Source organism: Anser anser, assembly GCF_964211835.1.
Source record: "Anser anser genome assembly, chromosome: Z".
Lineage (NCBI taxonomy): Eukaryota > Metazoa > Chordata > Aves > Anseriformes > Anatidae > Anser > Anser anser.
Window position 1 is genome coordinate 39,721,069 of NC_139723.1, and position 26,816 is coordinate 39,747,884.

The following is a 26,816-nucleotide window of genomic DNA, read 5'->3' on the forward strand; positions in this document are numbered from 1 at the left end:
TGCTTGTTTTGTTTGTTATGCAAGGTCTGAAAATACTGCAATTGTGTTAAAGTGCTTTGAACTTACCTTCTTATTACTTGTTTTTCACTTAGTTGCGCTGGAAGGTCACTGAAGATAAAAGGACTAAATGTGCAGTCAAGGGCAAATCAGAACAGGTATGTTCTTTTATTGGAATTTAAGAAAGATATTTTGTGTTTAACTTCAAGAGGAGTGATGTTAAAGAAGAAAGGCTCCAAATGTTTGCAATTAAAATTTTCAAATAATCACCTAAATTCCTTAATAAACTTGAGCTTTAGAAACTGCGGTATGCTTAGTCTTTTTTTTTTGGTAATTCCTAGTTCATTATTTCTTGCTGTTGAATTTTATTTGAATGTTAAAAAATCTGAACACACTAATGTGTGCTTAGTTATTGTAAGTTTTCCATTAAATTGATAAACAAGTTCTACTTTCACTGAGGTAATTGATAGTAACTGTTGTGTTATTAGTACAATAACTCTACACCGACATTTGATTTTCTAAAATAATGGGTAATTTTATCTTTTCTTCTGTAGGGCATAGGGTTTATTTATTAGGCCAGCGCTGGTATACCATCGGTGCATTTTTCACTAACTGTATATCCACCTTGTGATGCTGAATGCCTGTGCTCCTTGCTGGTCTGACTGCTCAGACAGTTCCCCGGCGCCTGAGCAGCCCAATCTCCTCCCAGCTCGGCAGTGCAGTCAGCTCAGCCCGAGGGCTCCCTTGGTGTTTCTGGCATCCACAGACCCCTCTGGACTGTCGGCACACAGGCTGGCTTGCTCATATTGCCATTCCGTGGGGCTAGTTTCTGTAAGGTGATTGACTGTCGGTGGGGATGCCTTGGTGCCTTATCCTCTGTGTTGTGCCACATGGTATAGCAATACAGTAAAGCGAGGGTTTTCTTGGCAAGATTCGTGGTCGGGCTTTTAGTACAGGTTTGAAAATGGAAAGCTGCATGCACTGCAGATACAGAAAGCAGTACCACTTTACACTTAAAAGAGGTTTGACATCAGCACCCCAACATCTACAGTTTCTTTGGTGCTCCCCCCCCTCCCGGTTATAAAACCCCAGGTGCATTCCGGGCTGACAGACATCCTGCATTCAGGGGGCTCATTTGAAATGGAGTAGGCTATGTCCTTTGCTCAGCTATCTGCATTTGCTTGGACTGAGAACCATCAAGGCAATTTACCCGCCTAAGGTGAGGTGTAGCGGGCAGTTAAGGACCATTTCCTCTTTGACTCTTCCTGATGCACTCGGGAGTTTTTTGTGTTCTCCACGTTCAGTGGGGGTTACTAGCAATAATAATTACTTACAGCCGTGGTGAGTGCATGAGAAGTGAATTTATTCCTCTTGTGCACCTGCATGCCCTTCATCAGATGGTGTCTGGGTCTCCATCAGTCCTTTGCAGAGATCATTGGTGGTTATTAGAAGGGATGTCAGAGCCTTAGAAAGAGCACTTGATACCACAGGATGATGGGGGGGGGGGGGGGGGGGGGGGGGAAGACATAAGTAACCAAGATTTGCTGAGGATTTAATGGTCTTAGAGGTCTCTCTCTTAAGATACAACCTTGGCTATCACATACTGTTTCATGTAGGCTTGTAAAGGATGACAAATTCTAAGATGTACTCCATTTTTAGGTAGTCATTCTCATGGATCAGGTATATCTCTGCAGTTCGGGCTTAGATGAAACAATCTGAGATGCCCTTCTTTGAGCGTGCAGTACTCGGACATGTTACCCTAACAGGTTTACTGAGGCAGTTGAGCACTACTGACTGTAGGAAAGCAGCTGCTGCAGGACTCGAGCTCCCAGAGTTTGTAAGGTGGCAATGTCCCAGTGGTGACTCTATCACCCAGCATTACTGGGGTGGTGTGGCATGAGTAGCACCAACACAAGAGTTGACAGTGCGACTTTAATTGTTTATGTTGTAACATGGAAGTTGTTGCTTATCAGACTGGTCCTTTTCTTGTCCCATATTACAGACAGAGTGTCGTAATTACGTGCGTGTTCTGCAGCAGCTAAATGACACTTTTCTCTACGTGTGTGGAACTAACGCGTTTCAGCCAACATGTGATTACCTGGTAAGAACATACAGATTTTTTGATCCAGTAACAATATTAACTTAAAACTAGCTCGTATAAACAATGAGTTAATCTCTTTTCCCAAAGACACTTGTAATTTCAGTGCTGGTCATAGCATTGAAGCATTTATAATACTGTCTCACAGTGATGATAGAGTACAGAAATAAACCATACTGTTCCTTTTTCAAAACACTGAATTACTGATTCACCTTAGTTAACAGCAGATTTACTCTTTCATAGCTTTCATAATTCTCTGTGTATTGTACATTAGCGTAAAAATAATTTCTGAAACTGATATGACGTTCTTTGTGACTTCCATCCATTGTTGAATCTCCCTGAAATTTCTCAGATTTCTGACTCTGCTTGTCTCGTCTCTGCTTCTGGCAATACCATAGCTTCATAATGCTGAGCACTTCAGAATAAAGTCTTGGCTGAAAATCAAAACTCCCTTTTCTTGTTGCTGACTCTCACATTGTTCTCCTTACTATGGCTCTTAATGATTCTGAAATTTAGAGATCTTGTAGTTATGTTAAAATTTCATCCTTTTTTTTATCGCCTCTTCCTGCAAGTCTGTCTGCCATCAGCTCTAGAACATTACCAGAAGTCACTGTCCTTAGCCTCGAATGTCTTCATTACACAATGTAAATAATCACTTCCCCAGTATTGTTGCTATAGGTCTCAGTCATCTTACTGATACTTATTCCCTTAATTTTTAAGGGTTTTACAAAGTAGCAGTCAAAGTACTCTCTTGCTTTTAAAAAATGTAGTTGGATTATAATTATACCCCATCTCACCATTTTATCGTCATCTAAAAATTGCTCAGTCCACTTCAGAAAGTCATCTTGATTTCTAAAACTGTCTATTTTTGTGCAGGCTAATTTAATAGTTGCAAGTTTTGCCTTTATATTGGTTAACTTTTCGGCCTTTCATATTGTCTGGCTTTTTGGGTTTTCTTTCTTGAGGTCTCTTTTTATGTCTGGATTTAAACTTTTGTCTATTCTTTTCTGCTACTGCCCTCACAAATTACAGGATCACATTTCCTCTCTGTTAGACTTGGTAAAACTTTTCTGAAAACTCAAGTGCCTTCTATAATCTTAAAAAATAGGCATTCCAGGCTGAAAGTTACTGGTTTAGTCTATTAATGTGTGTCTTTTTGTTACCTTTGTGTGATTTGGGTGGCTGAAAGAAAAAGTAAAAATGGTTGTTTTGTGGTTTTCAACTTCATTTTTTGCAGAATTTGATTTCGTTTGAGCTCGGAGGTAAGAATGAGGATGGTAAAGGCAGATGTCCATTTGATCCTGCTCAAAGTTACACATCTGTTATGGTTGGTAAGTTTCTTCTTTGCATACCTCATTATTATGTATAAATATTTGGTCTTCTCCGCTATCATTCTCCAGTTGTTCAATATTGAAATGGTAGATTGGGGTCTGTATTTCTAAATCTTTAATGTGTAACTAGATAGACATAAAAATACTCATGTAGTCAACCTTAGTGTGTGTCAAAAGGAGAGCTCAGAACTTCAGCTTGTTTTGAAAGCAACTTTTAAAATACCAACTTTCAAAATAATGGTTTTAAGTGCTTTAGTCCAGGTAATATAAATGTACTTTGACTTGTCTCTGTATTATAAATTACTGTAATTTCAATAAATTTAGCAAGTAGAATTTTGACTTTCTTGTAGACATATCCATGAAACAGAACAGGGAAGTGAGACATTGTAGGAACATAACCACATGGTTAGACACCACTGAATCTTGATTTGGTAAAGCCAAAATGGCTGTGTTGTGGTGTCACAAGATCATAAAAGAGAAACTTGTAGTGACACAAAACCGGAAATGAAAAAGTAAAGCTCTTGCTCACTATGTTGTTGCCTAAATTCTTAAGTTTAGTTTGAATATTGGCAGCATGTAAAGAAAAAAAACCACTTAGTTCAAAACGTACGTGGCATTTCTTAAGTATCAAAAATGCAAGTTTACTTAAACTGCAGGTTTACATAGGAAGTGTTAAAGTACCCTGAAAACAGTGCTAACTTTTGCCAGTTGCTTGTGTTAGAGCAATAATAAACCAAGTGTAAAAGTGTTAGCTTTGAGAGTGGTCAGCAGAAATATAAACATAGAAGATATGTCTGGGGCAACTGAGAGGAAATCCTTGTTTATCATTTCTTGTGGGAAGTTTAAGCTAACATAGTCTCTTGAAATATTTATATATCTTTTCTGGTATCCAGTGTATAAGAAAGTTTAAAATATTTGTTTTTGTGTTAAAGATGAGGAGCTTTATTCTGGGACTTCCTACAACTTCCTGGGAAGTGAACCTATTATTTCACGGAATTCTCATCAGAGTCCTCTGAGAACAGAATATGCAATACCTTGGCTTAATGGTAAGTGGGTGTGAGAACAGGCCAGATCAAATCATTCTTCCTTCTTCAAAGTCACAATTCCAGACAAAGAAATTTAAGTTTCCTTTCAGAGGTAAGGAACAATTGTCCACTATCTCAAAGACAATAGCTTATGTAATACTGGCATACATTGAGGTGTAAGTGTATGCACCTGTGTGTGCCTTCAAGAGATTTATTTTTATTTTTTTTAGAAATTTCAGAACTTCTATCAATACTGGCAATGAAAACAGCTTAGAGACACAGACTTTAACGTATTGTTAAAGGACACAGACTTTAACTTATTGTTCATATCCACTTGTTCATCTTTACTATGATACAGGATACCTGTGATATAGTATGAAGGAGAATGTTCCTTGTCTTTAATACGTTTTCAAATCGATAAGTCCATGGTTCCCAATTATCTCAATTCTTGAATTTCAGAACTTGCTGAGTTTGGGGAACTCTCAGAGGTTTGTGGCTTTCAGCCATAAGAGACCAAAATCATAAAATCGGCATATTAAGAAAAAAAAAAGGCACTATGTCCAAAAGGTGTAGGATACGGAATTTTGTAGCAAATCTTGTAGTTTTTGTTATGTTTAGTATTTCAGCTAGCAGCACAAATATTAAGTGCCTGGTATTCTGTGTATGTAGTCGAAAGACAGCTGTTTTTGCAAGGCAGATATGAATTAAATCTTGAGAAAATGTCTTCTGATTCCACATGTGGAAGCTGGATGACAGCAGTGTGATTATGCATATTTGAAAGCCAACAGAGTTTGGGAGTATGCTTAGTGGCTTTTTTTTTGTTGTTTTTCTGGGGCTGTTTGGCCTTTGTAAGGGTTCAACTAACTGCCAGGTTTGCAGGTGCTGATAGCTGGCCAACCTTGGCAAGTTATTACTTGCACTTTTTAGCTGATTTTCTCTTTAAATATAAATGAACCATATGAGGATATACCATATCATTTCTCTTACATTTGTATTTTGCTTAAGGAGCACCTTGGCTTTTGGTCAGAGGAGAGGCAGGCAAGGGAAAGCAGCTATACAGACCTATCAGAAAACCGTTCTTGAGTGTGGGTGAAAAATGTGAAGTAATGAGATACAAGACCTTAGAGATCTCTCATATCTCTTAGTCTGTTATATTTTCACATAGCTTTTTTTCTCCAGTATTTATATTTTTTATTTTTTTAAGAAGTGTCTGTCAGTTAATGAGCAGTGAAATAAACTGCGAGGTTTGGGAGGACTCCTAGAGCATCTTAGAGGGAATCAAGTTATAAGAGTTATATGTAATATAAAATTCTTCTCTTTGTATCTGTAGAGCCCAATTTTGTTTTTGCTGATGTGGTAAGAGCAGATCAAAACAGCACAGATGGAGAAGACGACAAGATATACTTCTTTTTCACCGAGGTGTCTGTGGAGTATGAGTTTGTTGGAAAACTGATGATTCCAAGAATAGCTAGAGTGTGCAAGGTGGGAGAGTTCAATTTCCTTTTACTAGTTCAAGTGGATTTTGTTTATTAATGTAAAAAAAATACTTATTAGAAATTAAATTGAAGTGGTTAAACTTCATCTCATTGAATCAGCAATTTTAATCAGTTTCTGAGAACTGAAAAAGTCTAATTGTTGCTTTGGAAACAAATACTTGATTTAACTTAATGGTGAAATTTCAGTACATCTGAGAGTTCCACCCACCTTTGGGGGCTAGGGGAGAAGAACAAGAAGACAGGCAGAAAAGATGTCTCTTCTTGTTGTGTGGTTTGTTTTGTTCTTGTTGTTTGTTTTAACTGCAAGTTTAAGTACAGTCCTTTCGGAAAAACTGACTTTGGTTGTTGCTGAGCAGCTAGGACATTTGAGAAGAATTGTAGTTCTTGACTAGTAGCTGTATACAAGCAAGACTATCATCTACTGTAGATACAGCTACTTGTAGCATATGGGACTTCCATGAGGCTGGCAGAACTGCCAGAACCTCAAACAAAACAGTCACCATCAATCTCATTCTGTCACACTTAGTATGTTTAAACCTCAATATTAGGTTGAGTCAAGTATATACCCAGGAGTGTTGGTTAAAAATCTTGCTGATGGAAGACATTTTTATTTTTCCAGTAGAAAATGTTGATTTAACAAAAAACCTTTTCATTGGAATGTATCAATTTCCTTAGTATTTTTTTTCCAACAGGAAATTTATCAAGCCATTTCATTTTGATGAGGTTGAAATGCTTTATTTTGACTTTACTGTTTTATATTTAAAAATGGAAGTCAAAACATCAATAACAAGTTAGTGCCTTTGAGATTTCCTTTAAATAAGCAGCTGGAGGCAGGTTTACATGGGGGTTATTATTGTGGCCCTCTGCCCACTGACAGCTTGTGAATGCTTTAGAACAGGAGTATCATAGAATGAGAGCTTTATTGCTGCTGCTTGATAGGAATAAGAATCAATGCACATTGCGGATCTATAGGCATTTATACTTATATTTTACTTAAGTATACTTAAATTTTGCAGATTTTCTTCAATTCTTTGCATAACAATACTGGATAATGAACAGGAAACATTAATAGTGATCAAATATGTCTGCTTTTGTAAAGAAGTAACAGTTGCAGCTCGAACTGAATATTTTGAAACATTTTAGTCTAGTCAAATATATCTTTATTTCTTCAAGTCTTGATACTGCATATCCTTATTAAAAATGGTAACTGCTCACAGGATTAGGCCATAGGTGCATTTTTTCTAATGGAATTATTAATATCAGGAAGTTAAATGCATATTGCAATGTTACAACTTAAATCATTAATGCTTAGATGTCAGAGAACAAATACAATGTTATTGATCTCTCTTAAAGGAAAAGATATGTATAATACCTGCACACTTATTTTAATCGTTTAATGAACATGTGTGTTTTATGAAGGTACATTGCTCATCTCTGTTTTTCAAATGCTGCTGAAGTCCAGTGCTTTTAGAAGTCCTATGTCTCATCGTAATCACAGGTGTTGACAGAAACCATTCAGTGTTACTTCTGTTGACTTAAATTAATTAAAAAATAATAAACCTGTGACTTCCTTAGTTTTCTGTATATTAATATGTTAAGTTATTGATGTTGCTATAGATAAAATCTTAGAAAAAAATATAACGGTTCAGTAGCATTTTAGCTATAGTCCTTAAATACGAAAACGCTGCCTAATTTTCCTCACGAACACTTCTACTCTTCCTTTTTTTTTTCCTTCTTTTTAATGCCAAAAGAGAGACCAAGGAGGATTAAGGACTTTACAGAAGAAATGGACTTCTTTTCTCAAGGCCAGATTGATTTGTACCATCCCTGATAAGAATTTAATTTTCAATATTATCAACGATGTCTTTATTCTCAAATCCCCAACCTTGAAGGAACCAGTGATATATGGAGTTTTTACCCCACAACTGTAAGTGTGATACAGTCTTTCCCTGGATTAATACTTTTGATCTCAACTAGTTACTAAAGCAAGGAATAATTACTTATGATTTTTTTTCTTTCTTCCTGTACTTGTAGGAATAATGTGGGGCTGTCAGCAGTGTGTGCATACAATCTGTCTACTGTAGAAGAAGTCTTCTCAAAAGGAAAGTATATGCAGAGTGCTACAGTCGAACAGTCTCATACCAAGTGGGTACGGTACAATGGGGAAATTCCTAATCCTCGACCCGGTGCAGTAAGTTTCTGTATCTTGGATTAATGACTAGTGTTTTTAATGTGCAAGAGTAAAGAAACAAAACAAACAAACAAAAAAACTACTAAAGCATACTATTAGATTGCCCTGATACAGATATTTCCTGTTGTAAAGATTTTGTAGAAAAAATGCTTCAAGTGATTTATTACAAATGTTGTATCTGGGGATCAAAGTGGTTTTTTTATTTATAGTTGAGTTAATTGCTGTTTTCATATTTTCATTATTTTGCTACTCATTTTCTAGTGGTGAAATAGATATTAATATACATCAGGGGCCATCAAAGACTTTTTAGTTCAGGTGAATAGAAGTATAAAACAATTGTTGCATTGTCTTTCTAGATTCAGCAGGTTTATCGAATGCAGTATGTTGCTTTACAAACTAAAATGCTAGTAGTGCTGGGTCTTTTCCATACTTTTCTTATTTTCTCATGTTTTCTGCAGTTGTCCTGTTGCTACTGATAAGTAAGAGGACAGTTAGAGGTAGTTAAGAAGCATGGGAGTCCAGAAAGAATATTTTGCTAAAATGTATTTTGGGTCTGAACAAAAACATAGTATGAAGCATTTGCTCAGAGATCAGCATATTGCAGAAGCCAAGCTGCTGCAGGACCTGAGCACCTTCTGTGGTGTCCTTACTGGCCAAAATAATGTGCAGAAGAAAATACATGTGCCTGCTGTTACGATATAATCCAGTGTCTCTTTTTTTTCTTTTTTTAATTTTAAATACCAGTGCATAAACAACGAAGCCAGAGCATCGAACTACATGAGTTCTCTGAATTTACCAGACAAAACATTGCAGTTTGTTAAAGATCATCCTCTAATGGATGATTCTGTGACTCCGATGGGAGACAGACCCCGACTAGTAAAACGAGATGTGAAGTACACCCAGATTGTAGTGGACAGAGTCAGAGCACTCAATGGTACCATATATGATGTTATGTTCATCAGTACAGGTGAGTTCTGCAAAACACTCTTTTTAATGATGATTCTCTAGGCTGAAGTATGCTCTAACAGAAGCTCGAAAGATTTCCATATTTACAGCACCTCTACATCAGGTGGTATTTTCACTAAAAAGTGGGGAGCCACAGCAAGTTAGTGGAGAACCTTGCATGCTTTGAAGAGCTATTGCAGGAGAAGAACTGCAAAACTGCAGTGAGTGTAACAAAAACAAACATGAGATAATCCCTAAGAGGTTATTCTGTGCCCCAAAACATTTTTTCTTGCTCAGAACTCCTTACAGTGGCAAGTGTAATGGTTGCCTTTGGCACAGAATGGTGTGAAGTCTTCAGCTGAACTGCAAGCATATAATTGATGCAAGTTATAGTAAGTGTGCAGTTCTTCCCTGTCTTTCTATTTTAACAATCTTACTTAAATACATTACTCTGTTGTTCCAGATCAAGGAGCCCTGCACAAAGCTATCAGCTATGAAAATGGAATGCATATTATTGAAGAAACACAGCTTTTCCCAAACTTTGAGCCTGTCCAAACACTCTTGCTTTCATCCAAAAAAGTAGGTGCTACAAGCATCACAGCATTCATCTTTTTTTTTCCTCTTCCACAAAACTTAACGAAGTATTAACTTGTAACCTTGTCATGATGAAAGACCATCACTATGCAAACCGCTGAAGGCTGCACTTGTAATCTCTGCAGCAGTATCAATATATTTATTACCTGATACATTCCATTGCACTGGATAGGTGGCATGCTTCTGAAAGCGTGCAGATACGGGGAAGGTGTGTGTGTGGTGGTGGTGATGAGAGAAGGGCACAGGTGTGCAAGTCTTCACTCTGCTTGTACAGGAGCTGAAACCTGTAAGCTGTTTATTAAAGGGACCGGGTTTTTAGGTTAGAAGTAATGTAAAAATCCTGACCCCTTGTGGCCAGTAGAAATCCATGAGGAAAAATCCTCAGGGAATTAATGGAAGAGTGGTGGTGTATTTTTCCTGAGGAAGCAGACCTAACAGAAGAGCAGTCTTGTCTAGCAGAGAGACTCAAGATTTTGTACCTAATTGATTTCTGCTGTCCCAAACTTTCCAGGCTGGTTCTGTGTGGTAGATTTATTGTGAGACTAGGCTCTTTGGTGCCGCTGCTGGTGTTATACTCCAGACAGGATTGCTGGTGAGGTCCTGCCTGCCAGACGAGAGGGCTTCAGTTGCAGCTGGAAGACACAAGCTTTGCTGCAGGCTACAAACCCAGTGGTCGTTCTGCATTATTAAACAATTGCTGGGTTTAATTCCAGAATGATTTTTCAATATAATCATATAGTGAATTTTGTACACTAGCCCTTCTGGTCCTAGTTAATCAGCCTTGCAGATCCATAAATGCCTACAAAAGTATTACCCTAAACAGTGGCTTGTAGCATCAGACCCTTCAACTGTTGAAATTTCTGGGCATCTTAAGGAAAGAATGACTCTGTTTAAAAGTGTGTAGTAATCTTACTGATGTTCAGTAAGTACCCAGTGATCAATGAATTCTCGGATATTAGGGATTTAGGAATACTGCCAAGATATTTTAAGAGCAGCTTTTACTTTCGTGTCCTATTTTAAAAAAAAAAAAAAAAAGCTCTGCCAATGTGATCTATTCTCTGGAAAAGAACTGCACGCCAAAATTCTTCCAAGCTCATCTTGCATGCTTAACAGTCCTTTCATGCTTGTAACAGAAAAGTATTGAGAAGATAGAATATACTTTTGACAGACAGATCAAAGTCAATGCAATTAAAAATTTCCGTGTTCATAGATTTCAGTAATATCTCTGCTTTTGTGTTTGTATATATGATGCATTACACTGGCCAGGTCACAGAATCACAGCATGGCTGAGGTCAGAAGGTATCTCTGGAGGTCATCTGGTCCAACCCCCCAGCTCAAGCAGGGCCATCGACAGCAGGCTGGCCCAGACCATGTCCAGGCGGCTTTTGAAAATCTCAGGTGTAGGGTTGAAATTACAAATGCACGTTTACTGTGCTACTGATAGGACCACAAGCTCATACCCATTCTTGTAATTGTGGGTACACTGCGCAATCATTCATGTACTGGCTTAATTATGGTTCCTCCATTTCTGGGCAGTGGTAGTGAAGGGATGAGCATTACAACCTGATGTAGAAATGATGGCACTGCATTTACTTGCCCTGAACCCAGCTGCCAAGTTCCTAGTTACTCAAGAACATTCCTGAAAGAGGGCAGTGTAAGCACAGCATAGGCACTTCATAGGGAATGCACTGTCTTTTCACGCCAAAAGTTCTCTCAAACTTCAGAATTGAAACTGAAACACAACTTCCTTTATGGTACTGTGGTGCAGAATCTCTATATCTTCAGGAAGTAAAAACCTCCATGTGGCTGGAACAACTTCTGACACCTAAAACTGATACCAAAAGCTGAAGCAGTGCTGTCCAGCACACTTCCATGAAAGCAGCAGTCCATTCCAGTGATGAATTGGAGTTTGGGCTTGGGTGCTGGAGTCATGGAAGTTGTGTAGTTGTGGTACCAACCAAGTCGGGGTTACTTCTGCTCCCTGTCGTGGAAGCTTGAGCTTTTGCCTCCTTGGACAGCCAGTAAGGAATCGCAGTTAGTTATGACTGAAGTCCTTCATACAGGTGGTATTTTGATATGTGTAGTGGCATCCCATAGTAAATGGTCATCCACAAGTGGGCAATAGTTGTTCCCCTTGATGATGGGCTTCAGACTACCCTGAAGTAAGAATCCTTTCTGAACACCGTAGTGTAGTACTCTCCAGGCCCTTCTCTTACACCTTCACCTTGCCTGGAGGGTTGCAGTCGGTCACACGAGCCTACAGCAGGTCCTCCAAACTCCTGTTTGGCTGAAAGGTGTGTCTTGATTTTTTTAAGTGGTCTGCTCAGTTCTCCACCTGTTTCCTGAACTCCCAGGCTGCCGAGGCACTGCAGCCTGCGCTCAGTGTTGCCCTGCTGGCTTGGATGTTGGCTAGCAGAGCACTAGGGAGAAAAACAGACTGCAGTGCATCGGGGGAGCTTTCTGGCAGGGTGGGAAGCTTTTCCTAGAAAGCTGTGTGTCTCTCAGTGCTGCAGACTTATTTCTGGGGATGCACAGACTAACACTAACCTAACCTAAGTTTTAGGATGAAAGACTGCATTTGAAAGTATGCCTCTGAAGTTTCGTTCTCTTTCAAAGTCTATCTTCCAGCAGTGCCGGTATATTCTTTTTTTGGTCCTGTTTTGTCTTTTGTCTTATAGGATCAAGTTTTTCCTTGAAAGTCATCAGAACACTTCATATATATGAGGGATCTAAACTGTTTTATGCTTGATCTTGTTGCCTTCCTCTAGAGACTGCTGTTAGACACAATGTATCATTCTTTAGTTTGTTCTTAAAACAGATTTCTCAGTCGCATTGCATTAAAGAGACTTCCCTGTTCCGAGTCCTCATGGGAATGCCTCTTCACATAACTTAGTGAAAAGGTGACAGTGAGCTCCCGAACCTCAATTCAGCTCTAAGATGCCCTCTTAGCTATTTTTTTTTTCCTCTTGAGGCTGTTCTTGATGTCAAGAACAAAAGTCTGTGCCATGAATGTGAGGTTTATGAAGAGCCTTGCTCTACTCGGAGGCTTTTTTGGATACCTGCCTATGCAACCGTGTTCATCCTGCCAGGGTCAAGCAGTCTCACTGCAGAGACAACCCTTGAGTGCATTTCTACGTACTGAAATCTGTGCAGCTGCAATACAGAAAGAAACACTTGATGCTTGGATCTGACTTCTTTGCCATGACAACAGCTGTAGAGTGCCAATAAATTCACTCAGTATTCTACTCTGGATGCAGTAGATCCACTGCGTAGGTGGGTGTACTGTTTGGCTTTGTATGCTCTGCCTCGCAAAAGTACTAGAGGGTAGGTCACAGTGTTTTGGGCTTGCAGGGCAGACGTCTTTCTTGAAGCTTTGCACAGCAGTGAGTAAATTCACAGTGTACCTTCAGCCATCAGTTTCTCTGAACTTTGAAACAGATGAGTGAACGCAGTTGTCTATCTTTTATGACAAGGAGGTTCAGGATGAGTGTGATATCTTCCTGGTGTGCTCAGGGTGACACTTCTTTGTGATCCACAGCAACAGTAGGTCAAGCAATCGTTGCCTTTATACCCCCCTTTTGCTAGGTATTATGCCAACATTATTTTCTTTGAACTCTATTCACTATTCCTTTAGTAGCAAGTAGTAGGCAGTTACAAGACTCAGACGTAGGGCTGACATTGATGGCTCTTTAGAGATCTGAATGGTCGACAGTAGGGCTGCTTTGGCTTAAAGGGAGCAGGAGTAGTAGAAAATATAGTATATAGAGAAATATAGTACACAGAAAATCTTCCCTTTACAGGCTTGTTATGTGCCCTTTGCAGCCTTGTCATTAACATATGCTTGGCTTCCCTTTTACGAAGGTTATCAGTGCATTCATATTTGTGGAAAAACTATTTAATAAAGCTACAGTTAAGCAGTTACTTTCGTTTCTCATAAAATGTATTGAATTCAGTTTTTTATTCTTTTGTCTTTTTCCACTTCTGGTATCACGAATATTTTAAAGCTGCTTTTACAGATTTACAGCTGTATGTGTGTACCTCTTTACTTTTAAACACTTTTCAGTTGCTTCATGAACTTGATTGTTCCAGTTTGAGAAGATGATTGGCTGTGTGTCTTTTTTTAGGGCAGAAGATACCTCTATGCTGGTTCGAATTCTGGTGTGGTTCAGTCTCCTGTGGCATTCTGTGACAAGTACACCACTTGTGTTGACTGTGTCTTAGCCAGAGATCCTTACTGTGCTTGGAAACCCCTTGAAGCTTCCTGCGTTGATATTTTTAAAGAAAGTGAAATTGAAAGGTAATGACAGCCTTTGATTACCGTTAAGTTGCTATCAGTATTGTATCAGTCTTGCTCCTTACCAGTAATTTTTAACTGAATGTTTTCAAATGCAGACTTTTTTTTTCTATCCATTAACTGCATCTGTCAAAAATATCTGCTTGTGCTATAAGATAAATTTCATTTTACAAGAAAAATTAGGAAGTAAGATTTAGAGTTGCAATACTTGTGCTATGTTTTACAGGAATTGGATCCAGAACATAGGTGGAGATGCATCTTCTTGTTCTGGTGAGTTACAGTCTTTGAAGAGCTATTTCTTCACACGTGTAGGTGGAATAGTGAAAAAGTAGTGTTTAGTTCAGCTTGTTTCCATGATTATTTGGACTTTGTTTATATCTTAATAGGTATGAAACTTTGCATTTTAATGTTTGAGCATCTGTATGGCCTTTATGTTGTCTTAAAATGTCTGTATTTGTGTACATTTCAGTGTGCAGTGCACAAACCTCTGAAATGATCAGGGGCACCTCAACAACACCTTGTGAATGAAAGTACTATTTACCATAAGTATCTCTAGTACAGAGGCCTCTGTCTCTGTGATATAACAGCATTTGACATTCTGCTGTGAGCCTTGATAAGTGCTTGGTTATTGATGCTGGATCAGATGAAATGATCCTGGAAAAAAGCTAGTTTTATGATCAGAGGGGAGGGGGGCTCAGAACATCATGCAGAGCAACTGAAGTGCTCTCCAGTGTGCTTTAAGGCAAGTAACTACAGGTCCTTTCTTTATAGCATGTTGCTGACCTCAGATCATGATCTTAAAGAAGACTAGTGTTACAGAAGATTTGTATTGCAGTAAACAGCACTTTGCTTTACTGTTTTCATTTCTAATCCAAGCATAGTGAGGACTGCTGTGAGAGTTTCGCTTGTTAGTTACATCATTGTGGGCATGAAATGTAGGTGCTGATACTTTCAGAAGAGATTTGAGTAACAGGACTTTGTTAGATTTCTTCTTGGATATTCTGTAGTTGCTGATCTACTTTAAAATGCACTAATTGCTTTTAAAGTGATACCAAGTTCATTGTCAAATAATGACTCTTCTCAGAGGCACACTCAGTTGTGGATCAACAAGGTCTCACCCACTCCCTGGAAATGGAGGCTGTTTTGGAGTTTGAGGTGTCCAGTCTCATAGTATTTTCTGATTTCCTGTACACAGCTGTAGTTGAGCGTTTCACTGAGACTCTTGCATGCTGTTGTCTTGGTCTTGTCAGATAATCTTAACACCGTAATCTTTCCATTACAACTAGCACGGTCTCATGAAACTGTACAGATTAGACCAAACAGGAATCATTGCTGATACTTTGCACATTTATTTTGATGTTCCAGATAAAGTAAGAGAGAATTCCCTACAGCATACATTCAAGCATGGGAGCACAGCAGAGCTCAAGTGTTCTCAAAAGTCCAATCTGGCGCAGGTAGTTTGGAAGTTCAAAGATGACGTACTGAGAGTGGAGAGCCCCAAGTACCGTCTGCTGGAAAAGGCACTGCTCATCTTCAATTTGTCGGAAGGAGACAGTGGTGTTTACCAGTGTTTGTCAGAAGAAAAAGTGAAGAATAAGAAATTCTCTCAAGTGTTGGCTAAGCATGTTTTGGAACTGAAAAAAGTCCAGCATACTACAGCAGGCCCAACGGTGGCAGCTGCACCCACAGAAGGTAATAGTGATGTACCAAAAGTGTCAGCTGTATCAACCGAGGGGTCTACCACTCAAACCTCAACCACTCAGATTGTACCAGTGACAACTGCAAGGATAACAAAACCCATTGGCCCTGTCCTAACAAGCGCAGCCTCCAACACAGAGCTCTTCAATTCAATTCCTGACGCAGTCCCAGAAAAGACAATGTTCCTGAAGTCAAACGATAACTTCCTGTTGATGTTCCTATTCCTCTTCTTTTTTATCCTCTTCTTGTGCCTGCTCTCCTACAACTGTTACAAAGGGTATTTGCCAGGACAGTGCTTGAAATTTCGCTCAGTCATGCTGCTGGGTAAGAAAAAAACAAAGTCAGATTTTTCTGATTGCGAACAAAGCGTGAAGGAAACCCTGGTGGAGCAAGGCAGCATCAGCCACCAGAGCGGGGAGCAGCCTAAGCCGGCGCACGACACCGGCTACGAGACGGAGCCGGACTGCGGCAACGGCCAGCTCCAGCCGGGGGACGTGCTGGCGCCCAGGGAGGCCAAGGACAAGCCTTTCGATGTGAAGTGTGAGCTCAAGTACGCTGACTCAGACGTGGAGGGAGACTGAAGGACGTGATCTTCGGTGTCGGTGGTGGAAATCAGCTACGATACCACAGCTAGCTTTGAACACCGAGCGCGTGGTTGTGACCGCTGAGCCATCGTGGGCTTCTCGCGCTTCAGCTATACAGCAAGCCACTTTGCATTCGGATCTCACCAGATAGATACAGAAGCGGTGTTCTTGTCTGCAGACCATAGCATCTTGTATTGTACTGTCATTTTTTTTTTTAAATGGCCAGTTTCAGATCCCCATTTGTTTATTCCTGGTTTTTCCACCCAACCCTGAGCACTTCACTCTGGTGAACAGTTGCCCACTCCTTTCTTGGCCCTTTTCTTCCATAGGATAAAAGTAACTAATTCAGTTGGCTTTAAAAAGTACTTCAGTCTGCACATCTTTTAGCTGCCATTAAAAAAAGTTCTAGTTTCATTTGAATTCCAAATTGGAAATTAAGTTTAGTTTATCAGATTGGTAAATTATAGACTTTTGTCCAGATTGGGACATTTTTTTTCTTTGCTTCTAGTGATTATTTTTAGTTTTATGTTTTGTGTTTTGGCACGCTAGGTCTCTTTAGTTTGTTAAAGTTAATTTTTTTAACTGCTTTTTAAATATCTTAGATTTTAAGAAACATGGGGATAATAGTTGGCTTGATTTGTGTAAGACTCTCAGGGATAATCTTGTTTAAAGGCTTTTTTCCTTGCTGCTTTTTAGAAATTTAGGTACAACGATATCGGTACAAAACGTGGACTGGAGTAAGAGGGGGAAGGAAGAAAATGATAGATTTAGGAATGCTTTTTTTCTTCTTTAAACAGCAAGCTGGACACATTTTCTTTTTCTATACAAAACTGGATTTCTTCATTTTGTTTAGTTTTTTTTTAAATGAAACAATACAGGCAAGCAACTGTCAGTTAGCAGTGACACAGAGAGGTTTTTTGCACTGTGGAAGCGAAATGGGAATTGAGAAGAATTCCTGACAATAACTCAGCTTGTGACTCACTGGAACGGACTGTTAGGATACAGCCTGATGAGAAAACATTGCCGATTTTTTTTCTTCTTTTTCAGATTCAGATATAACTCAACTTCTTTTTTCGTGACAAATCTTTGCAGCGTCACCCTTTCTGGATGATACCTACCAATCAATCTCCTATGCAACTGGAGACTGAAACTGGAGCTGCTCAAACAATCAGTCATTTGAACTGTCTATGTGAATCATGCCTGCAAAAGTGAAAATGTGCATTTGTTCTAAGCGCAGTTCACAACAGCACTGTTTGTCTGTTAAAAGCATTTTGTGCGGTACAGTTCTGAAGAGTTGTTCCTCTCACTGCGTATTTCTGTAAATATTACTAGAAGTAGAGTACATTTTAACGGTAAATAGCAGTATGCCTGGGCTGCTTTTCTATGTTGAACATCCATGCAAAGTTAATTTAGACCATCTTAGTGTAAACGGTTTATATTTTATAAGATTCAGTTCGGTTTTATTTTTCTATTTTAATTATGTACATATAACAGAATAAATATTAAAATAAATTGTATTACTCCTTGACTTTTATGAAAGTTGACATAATGACGCTCCTTTCCGTACTGCAAGTACTAATGTTCCTTGTGGTTGCCTTTAAGGGGGAAAAAAATGAAAACTTTTGTCAATAGTTGGGGGAAGATTCTCTTCTCAGCTTTAGTTAAATGGATTATTACCCTGTGGGGGATTGGAAGGATGGAAAAAGACGTGGGTGAAGGAGGAAAGCATTCTTTTCTAGTGCTCTAGGGACACTTCCATTTATTACCCTTCTAAAATTCATTTGTCTTTCTTGCATTATTTCTTCAATATGTGATGTATTTCTTGCAACTTTTTTCCTTAGTACCCTCTTTTTTTTTTCTTTTCTGTCCTCTTCTGTCGCACAGCCTCATCTCCTATACCTTTCTCTCCTACTGGTACCTCCTTTTTGTCCTGTGTGGGAAGTGATTCACCTCCTTCACCCACCAGTACCCAGCCTGATGTTTGGTCTAGCACAGACCTTGTAAAGGTCATGTTGTTGCCACCTTTCCTAAGTGACCAGGCACAGCATGTTAGTGTCGGGGGACCCTTTCACCTCTTCTGCCAAGCCACAGGTAAGTCGGAAGGACCCCTGTGTCAACTAGTATTTTCTGCATTAAAGGTTTAGATGTGTGACCATGCAATGTACATGCTCTTCTTTTTTGATATTTAAAAAAAAAAAAAGACTATTCCAGGATGTCTTGTGAACATGCTTTTTGCTAAGACTCAGGCACTGCACATAGTGTCATGCAAAATACAGGCTCTGATTTAGTGGCCTACTTCAGTTTGTTAGTAGTCGATTGACTTCAGTAGGCTCATTTGCATGCTGATGGAGCCTGCTGACTCACGATTGCGTATGGATGTTTAGAAGGTAAATATTTTCACTGTGAGGATGTATGCAATTAAAAAAAGTACCCTTCTGTCAGATTTGAATTTTACATATTGTTTTAGACCTGGTCAGGTATTCTTTTTCATTCTTACTTACTTCACATGGTGAAGTGCTTATGGTAATGATAATTTTCATTTTATGGGGAACATATTGTCTGGTGCACAGGAGAAAGTCAAAGCTATTTTTTTCTGTAGAAATTCGACATTTCAGCTTTTGCCTGGACAGTGGTTGCCTGTCTAAGTGGGATTTAATGAATCTAGACAGGTCTTAAAATGTAACTTCATTCATTAAAAGAAAAAAGAAATAGATTAATTTTAAAGCATTGTTTCATACTGGGCTGTCTGTGATTGTTAAAATGTTACATGGAATCAGATCAAAATGCATCAGTCTTTATTAAAGCAGGTCTTACCAAAGACACGATTTGTATTTTCATGGCTAGAAAGAACAACAGTGGGATCATCTTATCTATAGTTTGCTCACTGCTGCAGTAAATGCTCAAGAATCCTTTTATTGTTCACCAAGGGGAAAAAAAATGGAGTAGTAGCATAAATAGTGTAAAAGATTTAAGCAATTTGATAGTCGTACTACAGATCTGGAATTTATTTTAAAATTACTTTAACATGTATGTTTTAGCGTGGTATTCATGGCCGGCTTTTTAAAGTTTGTCAGTAATTGCTTTGGTAGTGAGCTTGAGAAGGAAGAAGCAGCGTCTTAAAGCCAGCCTGTGGAGCTTGCTGCTGGAGGGAGCAGGGGCAGGCGGTGGCAGGAGCGGTGACAGGAGCCCGTCCCCTGAAAGCCGCAGTGATGGCACTGGGGGGGCACTCAGCCAGCTGCAGTCACCTCCGCTCAGAAGGCAAGGAGTGGCTTTGTCTTACGGACGGGGCTTCCCTTCTCCTTGGCAAACAAGATGCCTGGCTGGTACCTCACATCCTTCCTGCACCCGGAATTACAGCTTTATTCCATTCGTTTGGAAAAAAAAAAAAACAAAAAAACAAAAAAACAAAAAAAAACCCAAAAACAACGAGCACAATCCAGCATGCTGAACTGATGCTGGCCTGCTGCTTCCTTCTGGGGCCTGCGTGTCAGGGTGTACAAATGTGTCTGGGGCTGGGGGCTGAGCAAATGCTTCTACCTGGAGCTCTTTGCTTGGGTTTATTCACATTCCTTCACTGGTTGTTGATACTTCTTCCTATAAACATAGCCATAATGGAACTTTTTTTCCCCTCAGCAGGGAACGTAAGGTAAAATGTGTTTGCAAAGAACAGCGGGGCAAAATGGGACTGGCAGAGTTAAGTGTTGTGCTTGGCCTTCCGAACAAAGGATGCAGGATAGGCAAGTTCCCCTTCTGTGATGGACTATAGGCACAGATTGCCACACCACACATTCAGACTGAAGCTTATTTTAATTGTTTTTAACACTATTTTCATGAGAATTACTGAACTTTTTTTTTTTTTTAAATTGCAAAAGTCTGCTTCGAGCTGTCTGGGAACTCGGCAGGAGCTGGTGAGTTCTCTTACTCATCTCTCGCTTATCCCACATGTTTTAACCTGGAAACTTTCAGAAGGACAACACTTGTCTACCTTGTAAGTGGCCCATTTCAACAACATGCTAGGTTTACTATATGCTTTCTTCAGTACAGCTTAAAAGCATTTCAGGCTGGCGTCAAGCACACTGAACGACATGCTACACCGTCTGGCGCAGGGGAGAGGCAGTGAGCCGACGGTGTACACACCTGCATGCGTTTGTCTGGCGTGCTCTGCTGAATTTAGATGCAGGAGGAACTTGGTGGTATCTCGGTAGTTGTGGTGACGCTGACACCACCACCACTCCCAGCTGTAGAGCAGTGTATCCTTCACCTTGTAATTGCAGATGAATGGCATCCGAGAATATCCTGAGTATGCTGAGCAACACTTTAAATACATTTGCAGGTAACTAGAAAGAGTGCAAAACATCATGCTTTACTCTTGTATTTCTGGCCTGCAGATACGCTCTGTCAGTTTCCATGCTGTCAAGAAGTCTAACCACTTTCCGTAGTCTGTCTGAAGCTAGAGGTTTCCCATAAGTGTTTCTTAACTTTTTGGTCTAATTTCAATAACCCTGTGAGATAAAGGCTCTGCAAAACCAGGAACATAGTTTATGGGAGTTATTTCGCAGACGTACTGAGATGGGCACATGATAAAATCCCATGTACTACAGTGGCTGTTCCCTTTGGTTTCATTATTTTAAAGGCAGCGCAAGACAGCTTTCCATGTCAGTCCAGGAAAAGATCCGTAACTCGCTAGAATCAGAATCACGAGCGATTCACTGAAGCTTTGCTGGCAGAGAACTGTTAAGTTACACCAAAAGGCGTGCAGGAAAGGGGGGAAGAGAGGCTGTGCTGCGCTCCCCAGAGCGCTGCTGCAGACAGTTCGACTCCAGAGAGCACCTGCAGCCTGAGTCCAGACCTGACGGTGCCCGAGGCTGTGTCCAGGTGCCCGAGGTCTGGCTTTACAGAGGCCAGTGCACTTAAAACTGAGAGAGAGGGGGGGAGAGGACGGGGGAAAAGCTCTGCATCTCGCAGGGCAATCCACTACATAAATACTCTAAAACTTTCTACAACATTTTGACAATTTTTATGTAGTATATGTTGAATCTTATATGGTGATGCTTTGAAGCAATACCTTTGTCTTTAATCTGCGTGGTTACTTGCTAATCTGTGTTTGGTTTATCTTTATCCCTGTCCTCATTTGGGAATGCTAAAATAGTACCTGGTGGAGCAGTTCCGTATCTCAGTTTATGAGTTAGCTCCTTTGCAAACCTCTGGTGTTTTATTGCCTGCTGCCTGCCTACAATTCAGTTTCAACACCTGTGGCTACAGTTATCTGATAGTAAGCGTTAATTTGTCATTTTGTGGTTTTGTACCGTTTCTTTCAATGATTTCTGCACTGAGTGAACATTCATTACCTGAAGCGATCTTAGTATGATAAAACCATTCCTTTATGCGGATCTGTGATGTGCCACATTTTTTATTATTTAAATTGCATCTAGAAGATAACTTCAAAACTTGAAATTGCTCCTGTAATGTATTAACAAAAAAGGACTTGGAAGTCATCGCTTAAGGTTATTGAATCAATTGCATACTGCAGACACATTTTGAACAAAAAACACAGACACTAGAAGAAGCATCGATGTTACTGTGTCTGAAAATCACAGAATCACAGACTCACAGAATGGTTTGGGTTGGAAGGGACCTTAAAGACCACCCAGTCCCAACCCCCTGCCATGGGCAGGGCCACCTCCCACCAGACCAGGTTGCCCAAAGCCCCATCCAGCCTGGCCTTGAGCACCTCCAGGGATGGGGCACCCACAGCTTCTCTGGGCAACCTGTGCCAGGGCCTCACCACCCTCTGAGTGAAGGATTTCTTCCTAATGTCTGATCTAAAATCTTTCTTTTAGTTTAAAACCATTACTCCTTCTCCTATTGCTACGCTGCCTGATAGGAGTCCCTCTCCATCTTTCTTGTACCCCCTCCGAATACCATCGGGCTGCCACTATCCTGCCAGCATGGTGGCAGTGCTTGTTTCAGACATGGAGGTCTGCTGTGGCCCTCCCACATCCGCCTGTGTGCAGAACTACAAACCTTTTCAAGTGTTGGCGTTGCCTTGGCTCTGATGGTTCCTCCTAGTGACACCTGGAAGCCAGCTGACAATCAGTTTCTGTAGGGACTATGACATGGACGCAGCATTCTTAAATTCTGGCATCAACAGCAGATTTGACTTTATGCACGAATTTACTTTTCTGTGCGCTTTTATATGTAAAGGCTATGGCCACACTAATAAATACATGGAGGTTTGTGCAAGGAAGACATCTCCTTATTTTGTAACATGTTTTATTTCAAGACTAAGGGTCTTGACTCTAGGAGTCTAAGACTAGAGTAAGCTCCATGTATGCATACTTTAAGCTCAAGCCACCTAAAGATAAAGGAGGGGAGCGAGGGGAAGAAATAAAACCAAGAGTATGTCATTAATTCCTCTTCAAAAGATTTTCTTCCTTGTTTTTCTGCTGAACCGAATGCTGTCCTGTACGTTACACAGCTGACTGTGTTTGCACAGGGTTTTCCTGTGCAATGAATAATCAGGTGCAGCTGGAGAACCTTTTCTTACATGACTTTCGATAATTTTATAAATACTTAGAACATAAGAAACATTAAAATCTCTTTTTCCCCATGAGGAAATGAGTCTGCTAGTACTAGTAATTGTAGCCTGCAAATAATTATTGCTGTTGTCATGTGCTTAAAGCTTAAAACGTCTGAAACTGCCTTCGTGTTGTAGCCTATCCCGTGTTACAGAAATACCAGTTAAATCTGTAAGTGTTCTTGTGTATTCATTGCTAAATTTTACCAGCTGCATCATCTGTCAGCAGGGGACTTAGGCTTTGATGGTCTTCAAACAGCCGGAATTGCACTGGTCTGGAAGTTTTAGGTAAATATCCGCAGAGTTTGAACCAAGCCGTTCTGGGCTTGTCAGAAGGTCTCTGGAGACTGAGGAAAACAGATGGTACCTCCTAGTCTGGGTAAAAACCTTGCCAAGGAGAACTTGTGGGAAGCAGCAGCACTCACCTGCTGTATTTCTTGTACCCATGACCACTGGGAAGCCACAACCATGTAAGAAAAAGACGTGCTCAGGAATCCGTGGCAGCTTTTACGGTACAACCAGCTGTAGGTAAAAGGTGAAGTTTGCTGCACACCCACCTGCCTCTCAGCACATCTCCTGAGAACCTCAGGAGATTCTCTTTGCTGCACATTTGCTCCTTTACACCGTTTGCTTAGAGGATTTTGTTTGAGCTCCTGGCCTTTATTTTGTAATTCGGAATAACCACGTACGCTGCGTTCTCCTTGCCCAGCGTGCAGCTCCGACTCAACACTGAGCAGTAACCCCAAAACCCTTTCCTGGGTGGAGAAGCCAGGTTTCCCAGCCCTGCCTGGTGAGACAGGGGAGGTTTGGACCAGGGCTGGAGTGGCTGTCAGGTAGCGCTGCCTTCCACGTGCTTTTCCTCAGGACTTCTCGTTACCCCCACTGGCCCTGTTTGCAAAGGGACTTCCTCTCCACTTTCCTCCCTTGGAGAGCTACAACCTGTAGGCTTTTGGTAATTAATCCCTCAATACGATGGCTGATTAGCTGGGTACTGATTTGGAGCATAGCTATTGCTTTTTTGCCTTTTTTTTTTTTTTTAAGCCATTTCACAGACATTACTTACCAGAGCTGCTTCAACATGCCGCATGCGCTGTGCCCGCGGTGGAGATTAATATCTCATTTTCTTCTCTCCCAGTCTCTGCCCTGCTATATCTTTCCAGAAAACAGTGGAGCAAATTCAATAGCTTGTACTCTCTGGAGAGGAGGAATGCTTTCTGGAGAGCATTTTGTTCCCTAAAACAGCTATGCTCTCTATTTTTTTCACCGTATTTTATGACTTAACGTAGTAGCCTTGTTGATGGGGGGACAGGGCCAGGGCAGGGTGGGGGCAAAAATAGGCAAACTCAAACTGGAAACTCCACAGTTCTTTTGCTCTAGTCCCTAGTTTTGGCTTCATTTAATTATTCTTTGCAGGCAGTTACCTGGGTTACAATTGCAAGCTCTTGCCTTGGACCCACTCAGATAATAATAGCTAAACAAGTGCTTGTGGTGCTGGGAAGCGCAGGCAGATACGCTCTGCGTTGTCGTCTCGTGGACAAGTCAGACATTTTCCCAGTCTGCTTTTACGTTTCTTTCTGAGGAGGCAGATGCCGTGTCCTACTTTCATCGGTATGCATTGTGCATTGCCTCCTCTGGGGATGGCTACTTTGTCGTGCATTAACGCGGCTCGCGCTTCACGCCAAGCCCTTCCTGCTTTTAATCTGTTTAGATAAGGCTGCATCAGCTTGAGATGTGCTGTCACACAAAGGTACCAGTGAGTTAACAGAAGCACCAGATTTTTGAAGGAGTATGCCATGGTTCTTCAGACTGATTTATTTGCTCTTGGAAATAACAATCTTTGTTGGCATCTTAGAGATCTGTTTTCCTTGGCATTTTTAAGTAATTTTTTTTAAATTGCTGATAAACTGTTGTCACTTGTAGAATGATAATGGATTGCACCTAATTTTTAAAAAATTAAACCCAGTTATCTGAAGTAAAAGCTAAAATAACAAGGACTTGTCTGATACACTAGTTCCAGAAAATTGCAGAGATGCTTGTCTCAATTTAGAGGTTCCTTCTCCCCACTTCCAGTCTGCAGCCCTTCACTGCAAATGTTTGCTCCATTTGTTATTTTGCTGATTTGTCAGCAGCAGTGACTCAGACCCCTACAGCTCATGAAATGCTAACCAGCCTCCTGTCTTAACTTTCATTCACTCGCTGGGTACCCCTGGTGGTTGTTCTCCATATCAATGGCTAGGGGCCGTGTCACCTTTTCCGGTGCTTTGATCTCTGATTGAACATAATCTTTCTGCATCCAGATTATAGCGTCTTTTAAAAACTTAATCCCTGCTTTGAATGAGCTGCATTCCGAAAAATCGGGGATGATTGGTTCAGTAGCGTTCAGTACAAGCCAAAGCTGCAAGCTAAATTACAAGTGTTAACTCCAGATGCCACGATTTATTTTTTTTTTATCCCACTCCGCCTCAATCTGGTGCTTGCTGTGAACTTCGTAAAAGTTTTGGTGAGTGCTGGGGAATAAAGGACAGGTTTCTTTTTTCGAAACCTTAAAGCCTCATCACTGAGGATAGCCTCTGGTAGCAACGCTGTGTCCGCATTATAGGCATTTGTCAAAAACGACTGTCATTACCCTGCTAGAAATCTTTTGTGGGATACCTGTCAGCAGCTGTCCTCACTGGATTTCTGTTTGCTGTCAGCCTTCTGAGATGAGTTTACCTGGGGGGAGAGGGAGGGGTTAAGAGGTTTGGGCTTTCTGGCACTGTTTTGTTTCACCCAGCTTGCCTCCCTCTGTGTTGAAACGTTTCTCTGAGTAATTTTGGGGGAAGTTTAGTTTTACTGTTACCCTTTTATCTTCAGGAACTGTATAAAAGTGAGAAAACACAGTGCGTTAAGCCGCCAGCAAGGTGTAGCAGCACTTCCTGAGCGTTTCATCGCACGGCCTCCTCACCAGGTAGCTCTGAAATGTCTGTGCAGGTCTAGGTACACGTTCCTGCATCTGGCAAGGGGAACCTGAGGGGCTGGTATTCCCTCTTACCCCCCCTGCTCCGGCTGTATGTCAGTGAGCTCTGCTTAATCCATAATCTCTTGCCCTTAAAGATAGCTTGGAGATACTAATTTAAAGCCGTATGTCTCTTAGGATTTCATGCATATGTGGCAAATGCTCGATTCGGTACGGTTTCGTGGGGTCCATCAGCATGCTGTTCTGAATCTGTAGCTTTATTCTTCGGTTCTTTACAGCTGGATTTACTGATTGATTGACTTTCAGCTAAAACGGAATTTAAACCAACACTTCAATGAATAAATTTAGAGGGCAGGTAGAAACTTACTCTGCAAGCAGGTGAAATAGTTCAAGTTTTTAAAGCTACCTGCAGCTGCTGGAGGTCTTCCTGCAGATCCTGAGACAAAATCATCCAGCTGCTAAGTACATGATTTGTGCAAACCTGCCTGACTCGAAGTAGGTTACGGGACCCATTTCACCAGCAGAACGTACCCGGAGCTGCCACTACCTGGGCAGTAACACTTCACACAAAATGCTGACAGCAGAGGTACAGAAAATGACATCTATATGGAAAAATAACAAATGCTTCCGTGCACACTAGAAATTATTAAGGACTTCTGCAGAGAAAGGGGGTAGCTCAAAAAATGCAACACGGGTTTTTTTTAATAGTATTTTGTTGTATAAATGTTAACCTTCCTCCAAGTTATGTTAACCTCTAAACCAGGTAAGATGGTGAGTTAGGTTATGAATACTGATTTTACTGAGATGAAACAATGCTTTCAAAGTTAACTGTTTGAAATATCTTTCATCGTTAAATGGAGCTATTTACATGTCTAATCTGGTTTGCTGTTTAATTCTCTGCTTTAATATATTTTAAAAAGATCGTTTTCTTAAATCTTTCAAGCATTCTTAAAATGGATGGCCATGTAAGTAAAGAAATGTTTTAGCAATTAATATTTTAAAGTTTGCAGTAGATGTGTGTTTCACTTGT

General features: G+C 40.4%; 1 protein-coding gene across 5 annotated transcripts in view; it reads left to right on the top strand.

Moving 5' to 3' along the window:
• The window catches only part of SEMA4D (semaphorin 4D), a 95,605-nt gene that overhangs the window by 63,324 nt on the left and 5,465 nt on the right, over window positions 1-26,816 (top strand). For 4 of the 5 annotated variants that reach the window (XM_083816535.1, XM_083816538.1, XM_083816536.1 and 1 more), the window contains 12 exons: window positions 93-155; window positions 2,000-2,098; window positions 3,333-3,426; window positions 4,359-4,472; window positions 5,782-5,933; window positions 7,699-7,874; window positions 7,982-8,138; window positions 8,883-9,105; window positions 9,547-9,662; window positions 13,802-13,974; window positions 14,198-14,241; window positions 15,337-17,787. In XM_083816535.1, coding sequence (XP_083672661.1) covers window positions 93-155; window positions 2,000-2,098; window positions 3,333-3,426; window positions 4,359-4,472; window positions 5,782-5,933; window positions 7,699-7,874; window positions 7,982-8,138; window positions 8,883-9,105; window positions 9,547-9,662; window positions 13,802-13,974; window positions 14,198-14,241; window positions 15,337-16,250 — 2,325 coding nt within the window. In that variant the 3' untranslated portion in view covers window positions 16,251-17,787. Of the gene's footprint in view, window positions 1-92; window positions 156-1,999; window positions 2,099-3,332; window positions 3,427-4,358; window positions 4,473-5,781; window positions 5,934-7,698; window positions 7,875-7,981; window positions 8,139-8,882; window positions 9,106-9,546; window positions 9,663-13,801; window positions 13,975-14,197; window positions 14,242-15,336; window positions 17,788-18,137; window positions 18,345-26,816 lie in introns of those variants that run through there. The other variant, XM_083816539.1, reaches the window with a different exon arrangement.